Consider the following 22,068-nt stretch of genomic DNA (forward strand, 5'->3'; position numbering starts at 1 on the left):
CCAGCATTAGAGAAGACACTGAAAGGGAAACTACAACCCAAGAAAATTAGCTTCTGTCAAGAAAACACAGGAAATAATTAACCTTACTACAGTAAAACAAAAAGCAACCAAGCACACAACCTTATGACCACAGCCAACATTAAAATCAAAGGATCTAACAGCCACTGGTCATTAATCTCTCTCAACATCAATGGACTCAACTCTCCAGTAAAAAGACACAGATTAACAGAATGGATACGTAAACAAAACCCAAAAATCTGTTGCATACAAGAAACACACCTAAGGCACAAAGATAGACATTACCCGAGGGTAAAGGGTTGGAAGACGACTTTCCAAGCAAATGGACCCAAGAAACAAGCAGGAGTAGCCATTCTAATATCTGATAAAATAGACTTTCATTCAAAATTAATAAAAAGAGATGGGGAAGGACACTTCATACTCATCAAGGGAAAATTCCACCAGGAAGACATCATAATCCTGAACATCTATGCCCCAAATACAAGAGAACCCACATTTTTAAAAGAAACATTGATAAAATTTAAACCACATATAGATCCCCACACACTAATAGTGAGAGACTTCAACACCCCACTCTCAACAAAGGACAGATCAACAAAACAGAAATTAAACAAAGAAACAATATCTCTGACAGAGGTCATGAATCAAATGGACCTCATAGACATTTACAGAACTTTACTCCCAAACACAAAAGAATTTACCTTCTTCTCAGCACCTCATGGAACCTTCTCCAAAATAGACCATATAGTTGGTCACAAAGCAAGCCTCAACAGATACAAGAAGATTGAAATAATCCCTGTGTCCTATCTAATCACCATGGAATAAAGCGGGACTTCAACAACAACAGAAATAGCAAAAAGCCTACACACACATGGAAACTGAACAACTTGTTACTAAATGACAGCTGGGTCAGGGAAGAAATAAAGAAAGAAATTAAAGTCTTCCTAGAACTCAAGGAAAATGAAGACACAACATACCCAGACTTGTGGGACACAATGAAAGCAATGCTAAGAGGAAAGTTCATAGCACTAAGTGCCTTCAAGAAGAAATTCGAGACAGCTCATTCAAGCAACTTAATGGCCCACTTAAAAACCCTAGAAAAAGAAGAAGCAGACACACCAAGAAGGAGTAGACAGCTGGAAATAATCAAACTCAGGGCTGAAATCAATCAATTAGAAACAAATAAAACAACTCAAAGAATCAATGAAACCAAGAGCTGGTTCGTTCAGAAAATCAACAAGATCGACAAACCCTTAGCCAGGCTAACTAAAAGGCAGAGAGACACCACCCAAATCAACAAAATCAGAAATGAAAATCTAAATGAAATGGACAATTTTCTTGATCGATTTGACTTACCAACGCTGAATCAGGACCAGGTAAATAAATTAAATAGTCCTATATCCCCCAAAGAAATAGAAGCGGTCATCAAAAGTCTCCCATCCAAAAAAAGCCCAGGACCAGATGGCTTCAGCGCAGAATTCTACCAGACCTACAAAGAAGAGCTAACTCCAATTCTCTTCAAACTATTCCACAAAATAGAAAGAGAAGGAACATTACCAACTCATTCTATGAAGCCACCTTGGTACCTAAACCTCACAAAGACTCAACAAAGAAAGAGAATTTCAGGCCAATCTCCCTTATGAACATTGATGCAAAAATACTCAACAAAATACTCACAAAACGAATATAAGAACAAATATAAAACCCAGAACTGCTAAAACAATCCTCTACGATAAAAGATCTTCTGGAGGTATCTCCATCCCTGATCTCAAGTTGTACTATAGAGCAACAGTTATAAAAACTGCATGGTACTGGCATAGAAACAGAATGGTGGATCAATGGAACTGAACAGAAGACCCAGAAATAAACCCACACACTTATAGACACCTGATTTTTGACAAAGATGCCAAAACCATAGAATGGAAAAAAGATAGCATCTTCAACAAATGGTGCTGGTCCAACTGGAGGTCTACATGTAGAAAAATGAAAATAGATCCATACTTATCACCCTGCACAAAACAGAAGTCCAAGTGGATCAAAGACCTCAATATAAAACCGGACACATTAAATCGGCTTGAAAAAAAAGTGGGAAATACCCTAGAACTCATTGGTACAGGAGAAAACTTCCTGAACAGAACACCAACAGCACAGGCTCTAAGAGCAACAATCAATAAATGGACCTCATGAAACTGAAAAGCTTCTATAAAGCAAAGGACACTATCATCAAAACAAAGCAACCGCCTACAGATTGGGAAAGAATCTTCACTAACCCTTTATCTGACAGAGGACTCATATCCAGTATATACAAAGAACTAAAGAAGCTGAAAAGCAGCAAACCAAGTAATCCACTTAAAAAATGGGGAACAGAGCTAAACAGAGAATTCTCTGTAGAGGAATACCGAATGGCAGAGAAGCACTTAAAGAAATGCTCAAGCTCACTAGCCATCAGGGAAAGGCAAATCAAGCACAACTTGAGAGCCACTGCAGTGCTTATGGCAACTGTGACTGCCATAGAACCTACACACTCATTCAGTTGCAATCTTTATATATTTCCTCTCAAAAAAGGGTTGGTAACACTAACTGTACACCAAGAAAAATTAACTATGACCATACAATGGCTCCACAGACAAAAGACAGAGGAAGGAGAAAAACAGGAAATGTTTAATTGATAACCTATGGTTTTCACTTAATGAAATTAATGATCGAATTAGATAGCCTACTGAACTTACAGCACCACCTCCTTTTTATTTTTTTTATCAGTTACATTTTATTAACTGTATCCCAGCCGTGTCCCGATCCCTCATTCCCTCCCAGTCCCTCCCTCCCTCCCTCATCTCCACCCTGCCCCTTTCCAAGTCCACTGATAGGGGGGACCTCCTCCCCATTCATCTGATCCTGTTTTATCAGGTATCTTCAGGACTGGCTGCAAAACTCTCCTCTGTGGCCTAACAGGACTGCTCCTCCCTTCGGGGGTGGGGAGGCCAAAGAGCCAGTCATTGAGTTCCTGTTAGAAATAGTCCCTGATCCCCTCACTTTGGGAAACCAATTGGTTACTGAGCTACCACACGCTACATCTGAGTGGAGGTTCTAGGTTATATCCATACATGGTCCTTGGTTGAATGTCAGGCTCAGAAAAGACCCTGTGCCCAGATATATTTGGTCCTTGTGGAGCTCCTATCCTTTCCCCATCAGACTAACTCCCTTCTTTCTTATGATTCCCTGTACTCTGCCAAAGGTTTGGTCATGAGTCTTTGCTTTGAAAACACTGCTAGTTAGAGTCTTTCAGATGCGCTCAGTAGACTCCTGTCATACGTTCAATGCACATCCCATCTGTCCTTCTAAACGAGGATTGATCATCTTACCCCATGTCTGCTCAGTTGATTATCTTTTTTAGGTGTATAGATTTCATTATGTTTATCATATCTTATAGGTCTATATAAGTGAGTATATCCCATGTTTGTCTTTCTCCTTCTGGGATATTTCACTCAGAATGATCTTTTCTAGATCCCACCATTTGCCTGCAAATTTCATGATTTCCTCCTTTTTGATTGCTGAGTAGTATTCCATTGTATAAAAATACCACAATTTCTGTACCCATTCCACCGTTGATGGACATCTGGGTTGTTTCCAGGTTCTGGCTATTACAAATAGAGCTGCTATAAACATGGTTGAGCAAGTGTCCTTTTTGTGTACTTGAACAAACTTTGGGTATATACCTAGCAGTGGTATAGCTGGGTCTGGAGGAAGCACTATTCCTATTTGTCTTAGAAAGCGCCAGATAGCTTTCCAGAGTGGTTGTACCAGTTTACATTCCCACCAGCAGTGGAGGAGGGTTCCCCTTTCTCTACAACCTCTCCAGCATGTGTTATCGCTTGAGTTTTTCATCTTGGCCATTCTGATGGGTGTAAGGTGATATCTCAGGGTCGTTTTGATTTGCATTTCCCTGATGGCTAATGAGGATGAGCATTCTTTAAGTGTTTTTCTGCCATTCGATATTCCTCTGTCGAGAATTCTCTGTTTAGCTCTGTTCCCCATTTTTTAATTGGATTACTTGGATTGCTGCTTTTCAGCTTCTTTAGTTCTTTGTATATACTGGATATTAGTCCTCTGTCAGATAAAGGGTTAGTGAAGATTCTTTCCCAATCTGTAGGCAGTCGTTTTGTTTTGATGACGGTATCCTTTGCTTTACAGAAACTTTTCAGTTTCATGAGGTCCCATTTATTGATTGTTGCTCTTAGAGCCTGTGCTGTTGGTGTTCTGTTCAGGAAGTTGTCTCCTGTGCCAATGAGTTCTAGGCTGTTCCCCACTTTTTTTTCTAATTGATTTAGGGTATCTGGTTTTATGTTGAGGTCCTTGATCCACTTTGACTTTAGTTTTGTGCAGGGTGATAAATATGGATCTATTTTCATTTTTCTGCATGTAGACATCCAGTTGGTCCAGCACCATTTGTTGAAGATGCTGTCTTTTTTCCATTGAATGGATTTGGCTTCTTTGTCAAATATTGAGTATTCATAGGTGTGTGGATTTATTTCTGGGTCTTCTATGCGGTTCCATTGATCCTCCTTTCTGATTCTATGCCAATACCATGCAGTTTTTATTACTGTTGCCCTGTAGTACAGCTTGAGATCAGGAATGGAGATACCTCCAGATGATCTGTTGTTGTACAGGATCGTTTTGGAGATTCTGGGTTTTTTGTTTCTCCATATGAAGCTGAGAATCTTTTTTTCAAGGTCTGTAAAGAATTGAGTTGGTATTTTGATGGGAATTGCATTGAATCTGTAGATTGCTTTTGGCAGGATGGCCATTTTCACAATCTTAATCCTACCAATCCATGAGCACGGGAGATCTTTCCACTTGGTTGGAGCATGAGACTCTGAAAGACCACTGTGTTCAAATTTTCTGGTTCTGTTGCTCTCCTTGTGGAGTTCCTGTCCTCTCCAGATCTTACTATTTCCTCCTTCTTTCATAAGATTCCATGCACTCTGCCCAACAGTTGGCTGTAAGTCTCAGCATCTTCTTTGATAGTCTGCGGGGTAGAGGCTTTCAGATGAGACTTCTGAGATCTTCTTCAATTTCTTTCTTCAGAGACTTGAAGTTTTTCTCAAACAGGTCTTTCACTTGCTTGGTTAGAGTCACACCAAGGTACTTTATGTTATTAATGGCTATTGTGAAGGGTGTTGTTTCCCTAATTTCTTTCTCAGCCTTTTTGTCTTTGGTATATAGGAGGGCTTCTGATTTTTTTGAGTTGATTTTGTATCCTGCCACTTTGCTGAAGGTGTTTATCAGCTGAAGGAGTTCTCTGGTTGAATTTTTGGGGTCGCTCATGTACACTATCATATCATCTGCAAATAGTGACACTTTGACCTCTTCCTTTCCGATTTGTATCCCCTTGATCTCCTTTAGTTGTCTTATTGCTCTGGCTAGGACTTCAAGTACTATGTTGAAGAGATATGGGGACAATGGACAGCCTTGTCTTGTCCCTGATTTCAGTGTGATTGATTTAAGTTTCTCTCCATTGAGTTTGATGTTAGCTATAGGCTTGCTATATATTGCCTTTACTATGTTTAGGTATGTGCCTTGTATCCCTGATCTCTCCAAGACTTTAAACATGAATGGGTGTTGGACTTTGTCAAATGCTTTTTCGGCATCTAAGGAGATGATCATGTGGTTTTTCTCCTTCAGTTTGTTTATGTAGTGGATTACATTGATGGATTTCCGTATGTTGAACCACCCTTGCATACAGCACCACCTCTTAATGAAATTGAGGAAATGCAACTACCTCTACTGGCTTTCCCAGTTACCAAGGAAGAAATGCCAGAAAATGGCAGAAATTCAAAAGTAAACACCTAACATGTAATCCTGTTAAAATACAAGATCTTAAACATTTTAAAGAATGGATACTAACAATTTTAAACAATGGATACAATGAATGGATTCATTGTATGTGAAACAAATGTTAAATCCCTGGTCTATGGGAAACAGCATTATCCCCCTCAAACTGGAAAGACTTAAGAAGGAGATATACTAGAAGCTGGTTCTCAATTAGTAAGGCTGGTAACATGGTGGTGAGAAGAAACTGTAATTATGAAAATTCATAATAGGTCTAAAGGTGTTAATATCATGAAAGATCAATTGCTAGATGAAGTTCAATTTCCAGATTTCATAAGATCCCCTGCACTCTGCCCAAAGGTTGCCCATAAGTCTCATCTGAAAGCCTCTACCCCGCAGACTATCAAAGAAGATGCTGAGACTTACAGCCAACTGTTGGGCAGAGTGCATGGAATCTTATGAAAGAAGGAGGAAATAGTAAGATCTGGAGAGGACAGGAACTCCACAAGGAGAGCAACAGAACCAGAAAATTTGAACACAGTGGTCTTTCAGAGTCTCATGCTCCAACCAAGTACCATGCATGGAGATAACCTAGAACCCCTGCACAGATGTAGCCCATGGCAGTTCAGTGTCCAAGTGGGTTCCATAGTAATGGGGACAGGGACTTCCTCTGACATGAAATGATTGGCCTGCTCTTTGATCACCTCACCCTGATGGGGGAGCAGTCTTACCAGACCACAGAGGAAGACAGTGCAGCTACTCATGATGAGCTCTGATAGACTGAGATCAGAAGGAAGGACTTGGGGAGGGGCATGCATGGAGAAGGGGGAGGGAAGGTGGGATTAGGAAGGGAGGAGAGAGGGGGTTTAGGGGGGGAATACAAAGTGAATAAAGTGTAATTAATAAAAGTTAAAATAAAAAAATATTTTTAAAAAGTTACTTTTCCACAGAGGGAAAGGGCAAATGAGTAAGCAGTGCTATCCTTTCCCTCCATACACAGTGCTTGTTTTAGTTCCTCTATGATGGTATGAACTAGAAATCTAAGCCAAATAAGGCCTTTTCTTCCCAGCTTCCTTTTGGTCTTAGTGTTTATCACAGAAAGAAAAACTATATAGGGCAAAGGCGAAGTGTAGCCTTCAAAGAAGGGAGGACTAGGAAGTGAAGAAGAGAGAGAGAGACAGGCTGAGTGACATACGAAAGCAACAGTAATATGCACCCAAAAGAGGAGTACAAGCCTGAAAAGAGAGAATGGCACTGAAATGACTTGGGTGAGGGGGAAAGGGGTTGAAGTCATATTGCTCCAAAAATATAATTTATAATCGAGTTCAAAGATAAAAAAATTTTCAAAAGTTAAACACTAAATAAAACAATGTGCATATTTCTTTTCACCTTCTTTTTTGCAAATAAAATTGTGTGGTGGTTTACAATGATCATCATTCAAATTTTGGGAAGAAAACAGCATATGGATATGCTTAAGCTCAAAGGCCATGAGCACAAAAGACCTTCACTAGGGTAGTTTAGGTGTTACTTTTAATGTCCTTTTTGCAGCAACTCTGAAAAAAGAAAAACTGTCTCTGCAAGCTACTGTGATTTGTCAGTTGTGTTAAAGCTATTTACTCTCAACCAGCTGGAGGCATGAACTAGATTACAGAGTAAAAGACTTCTCTCGTCTTGTGCATATCCTCACTACTCCTTGCTGGCTACAATGCTTTACATGATTTACTTAATTTCTCGCAAACATCAGTTTTTGTTTTTGAGGATGTACATATTTATAGTCCTTAGTAAAGAAAAACGGTTAGGTATTACTACTACAGTTGCTGAAATTTTGTTAATGCCAAATGAAATTGCTTAATTGGAATCATTTTGATAAACTTACCTTGTGTAGATTTCTGCACACAGAAAACATTCAATCAGCACTATCAGTATGATCAGTGTCAGTCTTATAAACTATTAACTGTCACCTAAAAACGTATATTCTGAGCACATGGTGTGGTAATTAAGAAAAAATTAAAAAGGTCTCTGTTGCTCCTTTATTAAACATCTAACCACATAAAGCCCAATTGTGCTTAGCTAGGGAGAGCTGCATAACTGTATTTAAACGGTTATTTCTTAGCACTTGAGGATTTCCAAACATATTTTATTTTCTTTCATTTCATATAAAACTCTCCAGAAATACCTAGAAAGTTTTTACTTTCCTTGATTTTATATAATACAGGGTTTACAAATGTAATCAGAGTTATAGATAGTCCAATAGCCATCCCAAAACTTAACCTGACTGAAGGCAATAGGAACCAAAATAAACTATGTCCACTTCTAACAAATTGGTCCATGGCAGTTTCAGCTAGTAAATGCATGCTGTGGAGCTGGCTCACAGCTTACTATTTCTCTGTGATACATACTTGAAAAGAGAATTCTTTGGCCTTTGTGGTTTCTTCTTGGCAAAAAAGGCTGCAAACTCTCGTCCAGTACTGGCATAGCTTAGTTGAGCTGATGGTTCTGATGCAGTACGTGTGTTCTTCATATCCAAGTACTCAGTCAACAGCATCTGTGCAATCAGGTGAGCAGTTGAATTTAAACATGTGCAAACGTACAAGGATATTCTAAAACCTCATCTCAGACTTCCAGAATATATTAACCTGGATATTCTTCCTTCTAGTTGAGATATGAGAAAAATCTTTATTACAGCTCTACAATCATATATTTGTTGGCAATACACAAGGAACAGGATGCCGAAGGCCTTATAACATGTCATGTCACATGCTGAAGGAATTAGTCAAAACTCTTCTTTACTCAGCATTAAATCCTCAATATGCCCAAGTATGCAGCGTCAGTGGCAATGGCCTAATATTTACTCAGTACTTACCGTGCTCTAGACAAAGTACTGATCTATTAGATGTATGGAGTTATGGGTTCAGGGAGGTTTGAGAGCTACAAAGTAGTTTGTGGAGACTAATGCCAGAGTCGATACTGACCCTTCATTCTGCCAGAATTGTAGCGAGGCATGCTGGCAAACTTATCAAGAAAAGACCTAGGAAAAGGGGCTAAGATGTACGGTGCTGCCAACCTCCAAAGACTTACTAGAATTGCTGTTCAACTTGAAATGAGGTGATTAACTACTTTTAACAGATATTCCTTGTAAGATCAACTCACCTGAGAGCCACAAAAATTGAAGCCCATGCTAGGATCAATTATGGTTACCAGAATTCTAAACACATTCATAAAAAAATACAAATCTGGAACAGAAAGCACAATGTTTCCTAAGAATACCTATTAATGCTAAAGCAGTTAAACTCAAAACAACCAGCCATGAGTCACAGAAATGCTTTTCAGAGACTGAAGGTCTTAGTCTCACTAGTAACAAACTGAACATTAAACTCTATTTTAAATATCATCATTGCAAAGGAATTCTTAAGCATATGAGCATTATTTAGTAAGTTTGAAGGTGATTTAGTCTCTGCCATAAGCAAACATACACCACTAAGTACTTAAACACAAGAAAAATTTTAAACAGTAGCATTTTTTTTTAATCTCAAATCTATTAAGTCTGAATTTGAAGAAGCAGAATTAGGACTGGATCTTAGAATTGCAAGTGGCCTAATTTCAACCTGATTCCAAATCCTGTGTTCGTGGCCAGAAGGCTCCACAGTGCGGAACATTCAAACTTTTTTTTTTTCAAAACAGTTTTACAGGTAGAAATACCTTCTGTATAATAAAAATTATAAAAGAAAACCACAAAATAGTGCAAGAGAATGGGAAAATGTTTTTATTTACTTACAAGAGCAGTGGGTTATTATTATCCATCAAGTTCATAAAGCAATAAAGTAACAAATATCATTTCTAATGAACATCACTCATCTAGTATCAGGAAGACACTGAGTTGAATCTCTACTAACAGCTCAATGGAGGAACTTGATCAAGCTGTACATTCTGATAGCTGCTGGCAAGACATTCAACTATCTGATCAAAAGAAAGCTAGAAAACTCAAAAATAATTTCAAAGTGATATAGCATAGAATGGATTTTTACCAATTCACTGTGTCCAGTGTTGGCCTTAACAACACAACAGAGAGAGGCTCCAGCTAAAATAAACCAAACAATTCCTGTAAGGCATTGCTTAATGTCACCGGATTCAATTACTGGCCTTGCACAATAAATCACTGAGCAGGCAAGGCATAACTAAGAAGTAGGCCCCAAACCCAGGTATCTTTAAGATCAGTGTTCTTTCTCTCCACATCAGTAACATCCCTGAGTTATTGCCATGCAGCACTGTTCATAGGGCTATTTCTCTTCACCAGTTTATCTCTATCTACAAATAGATCCTACTCCCATCTTCTCAACAAAATTTACCTTTAGTTATTATGTGATATCTGTAATCTTTAATTCCTTTTTGTCTTTAGGTTCCAAAGTTCTAAAAGTAGCCTTCACATCTACTGTCTCCTTTTCCATAATGTGGTTTAATGCTGGTGTCTCTCACAAAGTGTACTCCCACATGTGTGAGTGAACACTTTACATAACTTAGTCACATTTCAATGACAAAATCAAATTTGCTAAAACGTGAATTATTTTCAGATACAAACACCTATTCCCTTCAGTTTTAAGTGCAGGATTGCTTTAATAATTTTTAATTATAATTAAATCAGTTCCAATATTCCCTTTTCTCCTCCATACTTCTAAATAGCAACAACAAAAAAAATTGATTTAGAGGTCAAAAACAAATGTCAAAGTTTATGGATGTTTTACATTTAACTTGTAAGGCTTTAATGTATCAAAATAAAGGTAAGAAAAACAAAGACACAGCTGGAAAGAACTTTGAAATCTATGTATCTTTAAATGATACCTTGATTCACCATATTTTTGAGGACCTGCAGGGCTGAGTGGCTCTCTCCACAAGGCAAGAATGTATACAGCTTTAAAGATTGAAGCGAAGGCAGGCAGTACTGCTATTGTACTCTTCTTACATTAGCATTTGCTATGGTGTTAGCTAGAAATCCCTTGATGTAAATGCAGCAGTAGATATTACTCCGCTATTAAAAACAATGAAATCATGAAATTTTCAGGCAAATGGTTGGGAAAATATGCCTTTCTATGTGTAGGGGAAAATAGAAATGCATAAATTCATAAATTTTCTGAGATACTACTAACATCATCCTGAATGAACTTCTTACTAACCACTTAATCTTATTTAACATATTACCTACAGGAATTTTATAGCTATGCATGCATAGTTTTCTAAAACTACCTATGGAATTTGTAGGCTTAGAATTAACATGACTCTGCAAACAAGAAAAAGATGACTTTTTTTTTTTTACAATTTATTCATCATATATCCCTATTGAAGCCCCCTCCCTCAACTCCTTCTAGTCCCATCTCCTGTCCTCTTTCCCACTACTCCTTCCCCTAGTCCACTGAAAAGGGGGAGTTTTCCTCCTCTGCCATCTGCCCATAGCTTATTAAGTCTCATCGGGACTGCCTGGATCCTCTTCCTCTGTGGCCTGCCAAGGCCCCATCTCTAGGGACAAATGATCAAAGAGCAGGTGAATTCATGACAGAGGCAGCCACTGCTCCACTTACTCAGGAACCCACAAGGAGACTGAGCTGCCTATCAGCTACATCTGAGTAGGGAGTCTAGGTCCTCTCCATACATGGTCCTTGGTTGGTGTGTCAGTCTCTGCAGGACCACATGGGCTCAGATTTTGTAGTTTTGTGGGGCTCCTGTCTCCTCTGGATCTTTCTATCTGACCCTCTCCCTTCTTCCATAAGATTCCCAGTGCTCTGCCCAAAGTTTGACTATGTGTCTCAGCATCTGCTTTGATCCCCTGTTGGGTGGAGTCTTTAAGAAGACCTCTATAGTAGGCTCCTATCCTGTTCCCTCTCTGTGAATGCAACTATTTCACTCCAATAAAAACCTGGAGTTTCTCCACCTTCACTATGAACCCAAGTATTTCACTCCAATAAAAACCTGGAGTTTCTCCAAGGCTTTTTCCTGCAGAAGTTTGTTTTCTTCCCTTTGTACTTTGTTTTCTTGGTTTCATTTTTATGGGCTTTTTTAGCCATCTCTGAGTTCAAGCCAAAGCTTTTCTTTGTAACTATGATCCCTAACACGGCACCATAATAAACAGTGTAGCTGCTTGCTAGTAGGTTACCTAAATTGAAAGTAATACAACCTAAAGGGCATCTCCTCACTGTTGTTCCACATTCACAGATGAGCTCCCCAGGGTAGAGCTACAGCACCCATGGTGAAGCTTCAGGTTTTCTTAGGTACATTAATTTACTCACATCATGGAAGTAGCATTTATTAAATTTCTGCTCCAATGCGATAAGTGCTACCATAATGACCCCAAATAGTTAATGAATCTTGGAAAACAGCCAAATTGCTCTCTGGAGACAGTTTATTCAATTAAGTGCCTAAGACCCGGTATTTTCAATTAGCAGTTTAGTTACTAAAGACTCTTTCATATTGGTTATCTGCAACATGTGACTATTGACACATATTAAAAAATCACTTATAAGTCATTCAAAATGAGATCTCAGAAATAACAGGTACAGAACCGGATTCAATAACACTCACTTGTATCTATAGAATGCTAGGATTCTATTCGGGTTTGAAAGGAATGTTAAGACTGGGAGGTAATGCAGTTTGAAAGCACTAAGGATAAAGTACCTGGATGCAGAGATAAATAAAGGAGTCCACAAGGAAAACCTCAATTGGCTATTATCCCTAACTAGGAAGGTTTTACTAAGTACCTAAGTTCTGCTCCTGTAAGAAGCAGTCAGCTCCCACCCTGTGCACAAAACCTTTTAAGTACTTTCAGGATTGCCAGCAACTATCACAAATGCGTTTCCAGACCGGGCAATATATATACAACTGGATATTTTACTCTTACTTATCACTTAACCTCTTTACATTACTTGGTGAAAAAGTACTTTGCTTAAAAGCCTGTATTATCACAATTTTATATACAGCTCAAATATCATTTTAAAATTCTTTGTAATTAAAACACAATTAAGAACACTCACTCTGGACTTTTATAGGTTTACATTTTCAAGAAAGATTCTATCTCTAACATAAAATTTCACATCTACATTAGGTTTATGATTCTTGCATACTGTTTCTCCTAAGAAGTTATATGTTAATTCAGAACATAAAACTAAATTATTTTATTTATATGTTTCAAATGAGGTTGATAATAAATTGAAAGGTTAATCAAATGAGATACACTGATGAGTTAAATTAGTTTATAGTAAGTACAGAAACTCTAGGGTCAAAATGGAGAACTGAGGGCAGTTCAGAGTCCAATTGGGTTACATAGTAATGTAAAGAGGGACTGCCTCTGACATAATCTGATTGGCCTGCTCTTTGATCACCTCCCCCTGGAGGGGAGCAGCCTTACCAGGTCATAGTAGAGGACAATGCAGCCACTTTTGATGTGAACTGATAGACTAAGATCAGAAAGGAGAGGAGAACCTCCCCTATCAGTGAACTTGGGGAGTGGCATGCAAGCAGAGGGAGGAGGGAGGATGGGATTGGGAGGGGAGGAGGGAGGGGCTTATGGGGGGATGCAGAATGAATAAAGTGTAATTGATGAAAAATTTTAAAAAAAAGAGAGAAAAAATAATTTAAGAACCTTAAATGACTTTCAAAACTGGAGGAAAACAAGGAGTTAGTCAATTGGCATGGAGCACGTCTCGCCCCTGGGGGCAATGGTCTCCTGAACCTACTCAGACCTTGGACACCACCACTGCTAGTTCTAGAACTGATGCAGGATGTTCCAACGAGGGGGTTAACGCTTCTCATAATATTTCCTATAAGCCCACACCTGTTTGTTTATTCATTATTAGCCAGATAGAGCCAAGTAATTGTGGTAATGATACTTGCTTTTTTGCCCAATGCTGGAATGCTAGTAAATTTAGGTATGCCCTGGTTACTCGCATGCCTCGCTGGGTGCCTGTGCCCGTTGATGCCCCTCACGCTATGACTCTCTTCAGACAGAAAAGGGATCTTGGAATTACAGCCGCCATTGTTACTGCCATCTCATTGGCGGCTGTTGGAGCTACCACCGGGGCATTAGCCATGAGTCATACTGGGCAGACTGCTCAGACCCTGAATAATCATTTAGCCAATGTAGCTCATGCCTTAGTTGTACAAAAAGGAATTAATGCTCAACTAAAAGGAAGCTTGATGGTGTTCAATCAGAGGATTGACCTCGTGCAGGAGCAAATTGATACCCTATGGCAAATCGCTCAACTTGGCTGTCAATGAAAATATGCTGGACTTTGAGTCACTAGCATTTAACATGTGAATTTTTCCTGTGCTGCAAATCTGTCTAAACAATTGTTGAGCTATATTTTAGGTAACTGGACTGGAGAATTCGATACTACGATGGAGCAGCTGAGAGTGGCCATTGTCACAGTAAATTCTACCAGAGTGGACGCAGGACTAGCCACAGGATTATCATCATGGATTGCTGCAGCCATGAATCATCTGAAGGAATGGGCAGGCATGGGAGCGTTAGCAGGCCTTCTGGTGTTGGTCTCCTTGGTTTGCCTGTGGTATATATGCAAGATTAGAGTCTCACAACAGCGTAATGCAGCCATGATCTTTCAGGCCTTTACAGCCATTGAAGCAGGACAGTCTCCCCAAGCATGAGAGCTAAAATGTTATGCTCAGGATGCGAGGGTAAGCACTGCACTCAGGGTCAGCCGCTTTGGACCCAGAGAAGAGCATGTCTGATTGCATGCGGGTTGATGCCCCAGGTCCCGCCTCTGAGAAAAAGGTATCGGTCGGGTCTCATGCTCTTTGGGTGGATGACACCTAAATGAACATCAGTACAAAGTCCCAATTTATTTCTAATATCAGAGATCAGATCTCTACTCTTGCCTGATGCGTCTAAAACAAAAAGGGGGAACTGTAGAGAGCTGCGGAATGCTATGCCTTAAAGATGGAGCTGGTTTCCGCCTTCCACCTTCCCGATGGTGAGTGCTCTCTGTCACAAACAACTCCACATTTGGCTAAGGCTGAGGATCTGGCTTGCTTCCATGTATGTGGACCTATCTGCATTGCCCACGTGGCACGCTGGGGTTGGCTACCCATAGGCTATTTAAGCTGTGGGCTGGCTTTCCCCAGGGTCCGATGATTGTTCAAGGTTCCTGAATAAACTGCATTGAAAAAAAAAAAAAAAAACCTCCTTGGATAAAATAAAAATGAAAACAAATAAAAAAAATGGAGAACTGATAATTCTGATGCAAAAATTTAATTATTTTAGATTTGTTTTCTCATCTAACCGTATTTTGTTTGAACACTTCTCTGTTGTATTATGATCTCTTACTCAAAAACAATTTCTGATCATAAAAATTTCACAGTACAGAAACAATATAAAGGTTCAAATATTCTTTAACTGTAGTTATATGCAATATGTATTGCTAACTTAGCACTCTTCTATTTGGCATCATTATTTTACTTATCATCTCTAAACACAAAAAAAAGCAGTGCCCCCCCAATACACACACATTAAGTACCTTATTAATTATATGCATTCAACAAAGAAAACACAGTTCTGTTACTGATGTAGTAAAAACAAACTGTGCTTCATAGACAGCATATGACCAAACATAACCCTTTCCTACCTGAATTATTTCCCACCCAACCTGTATATATCACCATATATCTCATCTATAAATTAGATTACGTGTGCCTGTACCAGCCATTTTTCCTCCCTCCTGCATCTATAACTCAAGAAAATAGCTACAATATGTGAGTTTTGAAAATAGCTATATACCTGAATTATTTTTCTCATAATGTATTCAGTGGTGAAATGGTATAAACTCAATAAAGGAGGAGGATGAATGTGGTCGCACATAATCTGAGACTATGTGTCTGTAACCAGGGCTGGAGAATACTACATGAAGGAGGGGCTGTGCCTAACACACTTCTGTAGAGCACCACACATTCCACCTAGTTAGCCCTGGCACTGCACTCCCACTTATGAGAAGCTCATGCTAGAGAGCAAGTCAGAGAGAAGTAAGAGATAGCAAACTATTTAAATAGCAACCATGTTAACGGAGGAGCATTACAGAACAATTCATGTACCTCATGTTCTCTGCTAATTGCTTAAGAAATCCTGCTATAGAGAAGACAGCAACAGTAGTCAGATCCTAGTCTTCTTTAAATGCCAGCTCTTAATAATAAACCCCAAAAAGGTCTTAATTGCGTTTACCAGGAGCTCATGAACTTTAAAAGTTGTTAATCAGATTTCCATGTAAATGGAATAACGATTAAAGGTTAAGTACAGGTTTCTGAAATTTCAGAAGTTGAGAATATATTGCCCTTCATTGGGGGAGGGAGGAATAACAGCCTTGATAAGAACTAAACATCTTAATTAAACATTCACAACTACCATGCTTATTTTGGTATGAAGTTCTATTTCCAAATGTCAAAGTTAATCATGCACTTGACTAAAACGTGGAATATTCTCTCTGCCAGAGAAGAAACACTGGAGTATTATTTTCTGTGATGACATCTGCAGGTCTCCAAAATTTTTGTAATGTCCTCTTGCATCTGATCACCACCTATGCCACAAAGAACCTAAGAATCACAGGGAAATGTGATCTCCAGAAGGATCTTAATTGGTCTCCATCAGAGAAGTAATCCAAAACCACAGATTTTCAATCAATTCTGTTTCATATTTATGTGGCTTGGGAGAAGCATGAGGCAGTTCCCCATAAATTCACTGTATCACTGTCCTTGGAGTGACATGTTGACAAATGAACATGACATCTCCGCAAGCTCCAAAAGGAATTTATGATTCCTAAAAAGGATATATTTGATCAGTTATAACGCCATCACAGTTGAAAGCAAAACCAGTCACACAGTTTCTGAGGACCTATGTTCTGCAGCTGGGAGGAACTGAATCCTAAACTCTAGGCCAGATGCTCATACCATCTACAATACTTCTCTCTCCAGTTCTCCAGCTGAAGAAGACAAAGCTGCAGATACAATAATGAGATGGGAAGATTTTGCTCCTGACAAAGTAACTACAGGACTCAAACAATCAAAAACATTTGCATTATACTATCTAGCCAAGAAAAATAAACATTCCTTAATCCAGGTAAACATTTACTAGAGGAAAAAAGTCTCAGAAACACTATTCTCTCTAACTATACCTCAAATTCTCCCCATGCATTTCTAAAAGTTTGAGAAAAAGTCTGTGTTTTCTCAACACAAACTACCCATAACACTGTTTTGTTAAGTTTCAGAGAAATTTCTAAATTGCACAGTACTGCATGGTTATTTAAGGGCAATGTTAAATAGTTAGGAAGGGATCTAAAAACCAGAACTACTGGGGAAGGGAGTAATTCGTAGATGACTGCTGGTTTGGAAAATGCCTCTGTAGACTAGCCTTTGAGATGCAATTCACTGACAGAAGGGTCCCAATCAGTGTGAGCTCTATGCAGGGCAAGGGTGCTGTGGGCTGCCACTTTAGTCCTTATTGGATAAAGCCTTTTTGAAACAACAGCAACCAAAATGGTCTGGATCAGAGTTGGGAGATTAGCCTGCAGACAGAATTTCTCAGTAGAAAAGTATTAGATTCTCCTTATTTGAGTCTAAAGGATAAAGGGATTTCATAACCATTTATCTTCTCTTCCCTTCTCCTGTTCTTCTCTCTTCTTCCTTTATACAACACCACCAACTGCATGCAGGGAAATCAGATTTACCCAACAAAATAGATAATCAGGATAGGTTTTCAAAAAAGAAAGGGAGAAAGAAGCAGGGGACATGAATTTTCTAGAAACTGATCTTTGAAAAAATAAAACAATCTGTTTTTAATCAGTCATCACTACAATTGGTACAAAAGGCGTCTTATGAGACTGGCAAGTTGCTGTCTCTCCAAGTCAAGCTAGTTCACTCAAAAAACCCTTACTAATTTTCTTTCATTTCCCTCTAAGTCAATCTTACTCATTTTTCCTTGACCCAACACAAATGTCAATCTTTTACTAGTATTTCTGTCCACTCTGCAACATATACGCAGGATATGCATGGTAGTGTACTAGGTAATGAACACACACAAATGAAGTTCTCAAAGTTCTTCAGGGTCTTCTATTCCAAGAAACTATGACATTTTGTTTCTCTGTTCACTTACACAAATAATCATGGAACAACACCTTTGAAGTATCACCCTATCAGCAGATGCAGACATTGCCTTGGTTCTCATCTCTATTTTTTATGGCCTATTCCTATAATATTATTTATTAGCAGAAACAGTATTCATGGATATTTTCTGTGAAGTACGCACTTTCATCTGTCATATATATGCTTTGGCGGAGTCGACTCAGATCCACAAACCACCTATTATAAACTTCATCTTGGGCTCTAAGCTATCTAAGCTATACGAACTTGGAAAGGCTCATCTAGCATTCTGTTCAAAATGAATATCCACACTATTTAAAGAAAGCTGGTGGAGCTTCATTCATACAGTCACTTAGTTTTCTGACACACCTACAGAGATTCCAAAATACAGGTTCGAGTTTATACTTACTAACAGATCTGCCAAAGCAGTTCATGTGAAGTTCTTCTCTCTGATGATGTGATCATGTGAAGGTAAACTCTGAGTTTATACTCCAGAAGGCAAAAGTGTATCAGACCTGAGGGTAACATCCTTCCATACTATATAGATACAATTATTGGCTAAACTGTTGGCCTGGATACAACCATTTTTTCTTCTGTACATATTAAAAAAGAATGTAAAACATTTTTCGCTATATGTTGGCTCCAGCAGAACCTGGTGACCCCTTTAAATATGATGATTCTGTAATTCAGTTTTAATAACATATAAGCAGAAATTAGACAAAACAGAGCTGCAATCAGTTTCCATTTCCTTTACATTTACTTTTTACTGATAAAAATATATTTGAATAAGGGCCCATGGATGAAGACAGAATGTTACTCAATTCATTATAGAATATATAACCCAAGGATATTCTGGCTTAGACCAAGACAGAAAGGAAACAGACTAGCCACATAATTTATTTCTTATAATGTATATTCTCAGAGGCTGCATCTATTAAATCAATAATTCCCAAATTAATAAATAATATCAGCTTATGATTTTGTATGTGAGGGTCAAGCTAACAGGCAAACCCCCTTATTTTGTATAAACTTGTTACTTTTCTTGTTTGACACATCACGACCACTATAGACAGATCATCTGATTTTTAAGTCAATAGGAGTGGTTTAAGTCTGTGAGCATGCAGTTTTGTAGATCTCACATGCAGGGTAAAGCTGGAGCCAACACCTGTCTATTCAGACAAGCACTAGCTCAGCCACAGCCAGGAGTAACACTCACTCCTACACCTACCACTCTAACTTTCAGATTCCTCGGCTCCAGGACACCTCTCAAAGTAGCCCAGTGCAAAGAACTCATTGCAAGAAACGAGATTCTATGAGCAGAAATTTAGAAACTAAAGGTATGCTTCTTTTTTTCTCTTTTTGGGTTTGTCTGTAGAGCTTTGGATGTCCTGGAGTCGCTTTGTAGACAAGGCTAACCTGGAATTCACAAAGATACACCTTGCTGCTGCCTCCCTGAGTGCTAGGATTACAGGTGTGTGCAGCCACGCCCTGCTAAAGGTGTGTTTCTTACTTGTTACATACTGCTACCTTAGAAATATATTCCATTCTAAGCAGGAATTTCATCTTTCATAACATTCAGCTTCAAAAGGGGGGGGGGCTATTAAAAATAAATTAATTTAAAGTTCAATAAAAAGTAAAATGGTTTGTTTAAGGGTGGAGAAAATTTCTGGTTTGAAACAACATTTTCTAATCTCTTAGAACCTGAATATTTGGAGACTTTGAATGATTACAAGTGAATAACAGTAGAAGTATAATGGTGGCCTACTGTGGTTTTCTTTAAGACTGACATTTAAAAGCAATCTGAATCATAGAACTATGAACCTAATCATATATTGTTTTGAAATACCAATGTTGTTAAAATGGAATTAGTTTGATCTCAGCTGGGAAGCTATCTAAGAAAAACCTGTGTCCTGCACCTGTGCTTCATCACCTATATTAACTGAAGTTGTTCAATCTGAATGTCATGAATAAAACACTTTAATAGGGAAAATATCCTCATTTCAAAATAAACTTAGATACTTAACACATAACTCTTTAACAATATTAACATTGTATATTACAATAAAAACATTTCTCAGCAAGAATTCCATGATTGTTATCCAAGAGGTAACACAATAGCTTTAATCATGAAAAAAACTTAAAAGCTTAAACACATCTATTTACAATTAATTCCCCAAGAAAATATTATTCAAGCTATAATAGAAAATATAAATAAATGCTTCAGAAAACTCTGGGTTCTTTATATGTAGATGCTATAAAGTCACCACTAGTTTCAGGGGAAAATGACTAATACTAAATCCAAGAAAAGGGCTTGATACTTTCAATAGAGATTTTGATTTTAAAAGATTTTAAAATCTGCACACTACAAACCAAGAGCAATTAGAAAGAGAAAGCTACAAGCCTAAGAACTTAAGTCTAAATTAGAAAGATCACACATTTGAGGCCAGTCTGGCTATACAGCAATTAAAAGGCAGCCTGAACTATATACAAAATAGACCTAGACAGAAAAAAATAAATGTATATATAATATATACATATACATATAACTTTACAATTAGCAATCGACAGGGATTTAGTCTGATACCTTTACAGCATTGCAGAGTAAGTGCAATCTCCACTAGTAAGCTTCAGTGCTCCATATTATCTATTATCTCCAAGAATTTTTACTATGCAAATTTCTACTACATGGTTTTCCATGTACAATCTGCTCAACCAATAATATTTAAATCAGTTGAGTCTTACTGTAGCAAGTTGAAATATACTTTCGCTTTCATATAAAATGATTTCTGTAACCTTGTTGCATTATTTATAATTCACAGTGATTTTTATAGTCCCATGGTTGACTACAGATTTTTCTTAGTGATTTATGTTAGGTTCTCTTAAAGCCTCGTTCATATTTATAACTTATTTTCCTTCCAGAAGAGGTAACAATCCTACCCATGTATATATGTCATGATAAGCTTACAGACTGACAGAGGATGGACTCAGGCAGACTTTACATAATGGAAAGATTGATGAACAACTGGTGATACTATTATAGGACACTTTAACAGGAAGAAAATAGAAATGGATTATAGAATTGAACAACTAACCACACATGGCAAAATTTTAGGTGAAGTGTATTTCAATATCCACATATTGCTCATTTTAGGGGATGTATATTTCTTTAATTTTAATTTTTTTTAATAATTACAATTTATTTACATCGTATGCCAGCTGTAGCCCCCACCCTCAACCGCTCCTAATCCCACCCTCCCTCCTTCTTCTCCTCCCATTACCTTTCCCCAGTTCACTGATAGGGGAGGACCTTCTCCCCTTCCATTTGACCCTAGCCTATCAAGTCTCATCAGGACTGGCTACACTGTGTTCATCTGTGGTCTGGTAAGGCTGTTCTCCCCTCCAGGGGGAGGTGATCAAAGAGTCAACCACTGAGTCCATATCAGAGACAGTTCCTGTTCCCCTTACTAGGGCACCAATTAGACAGTAAGGTGCCATGAGCCTGATCTGTGCAGGGGTTCTAGGTTAGCTAGGTTATCACCATGCATAGTACTTGGTTTGAGTATCAGTCTCAGAAAAGACCCCTAAGCCCAGATTTTTTAGTACTGGTGCTCTCCTTGTGGAAGTCCTGTCCCTCCAGATCTTTCATCTCCCTCTTCTTTCATAAGATTCCCTGCACTCTGTCCAAAGTTTGAGTCTCAGCTATGAGTTTCAGCATCTGCTTTGATAGACTGCTGAGTAGTCTTTCAGAGGCCTTCTATGGTAGGCTCCTGTCCTGTTTCCTGTTTTCTCCTTCTTCCAATGTCCATCCCGTTTGTTTTTCTGAGTGAGGATTAATCATCTTACCCAGGGTCCTCCTTCTTGCTTAGCTTCTTTAGGTGTACAGATTTTAGTATGTTTATCCTATATTATATGTCTAATATTCACTTATGAGTGAGTATATACCATATGGGTCTTTCTGCTTCTGGGATATCTCACTCAGGATAACCTTTTCTAGTTCCCACCATTTGCCTGCAAGTTTCATGATTTCCTTGTTTTTAATTGCTGAGTAGTATTCCATTGTGTAAACGTACCACAATTTCTGTATCCGTTCCTCAGTTG

General features: G+C 38.4%; 1 protein-coding gene across 6 annotated transcripts in view; it reads right to left on the minus strand.

The window, feature by feature from the left end:
• Exoc4 (exocyst complex component 4) overlaps window positions 1–22,068 on the minus strand; it is an 817,398-nt gene that overhangs the window by 593,956 nt on the left and 201,374 nt on the right. For all 6 annotated transcript variants that reach the window (XM_060380213.1, XM_060380214.1, XM_060380218.1 and 3 more), the window contains exon 8: window positions 8,247–8,392. In XM_060380213.1, coding sequence (XP_060236196.1) covers window positions 8,247–8,392 — 146 coding nt within the window. The remainder of the gene's footprint in view (window positions 1–8,246; window positions 8,393–22,068) is intronic.

This window comes from Meriones unguiculatus, chromosome 3, assembly GCF_030254825.1.
Source record: "Meriones unguiculatus strain TT.TT164.6M chromosome 3, Bangor_MerUng_6.1, whole genome shotgun sequence".
Classification (NCBI taxonomy): Eukaryota; Metazoa; Chordata; class Mammalia; order Rodentia; family Muridae; genus Meriones; species Meriones unguiculatus.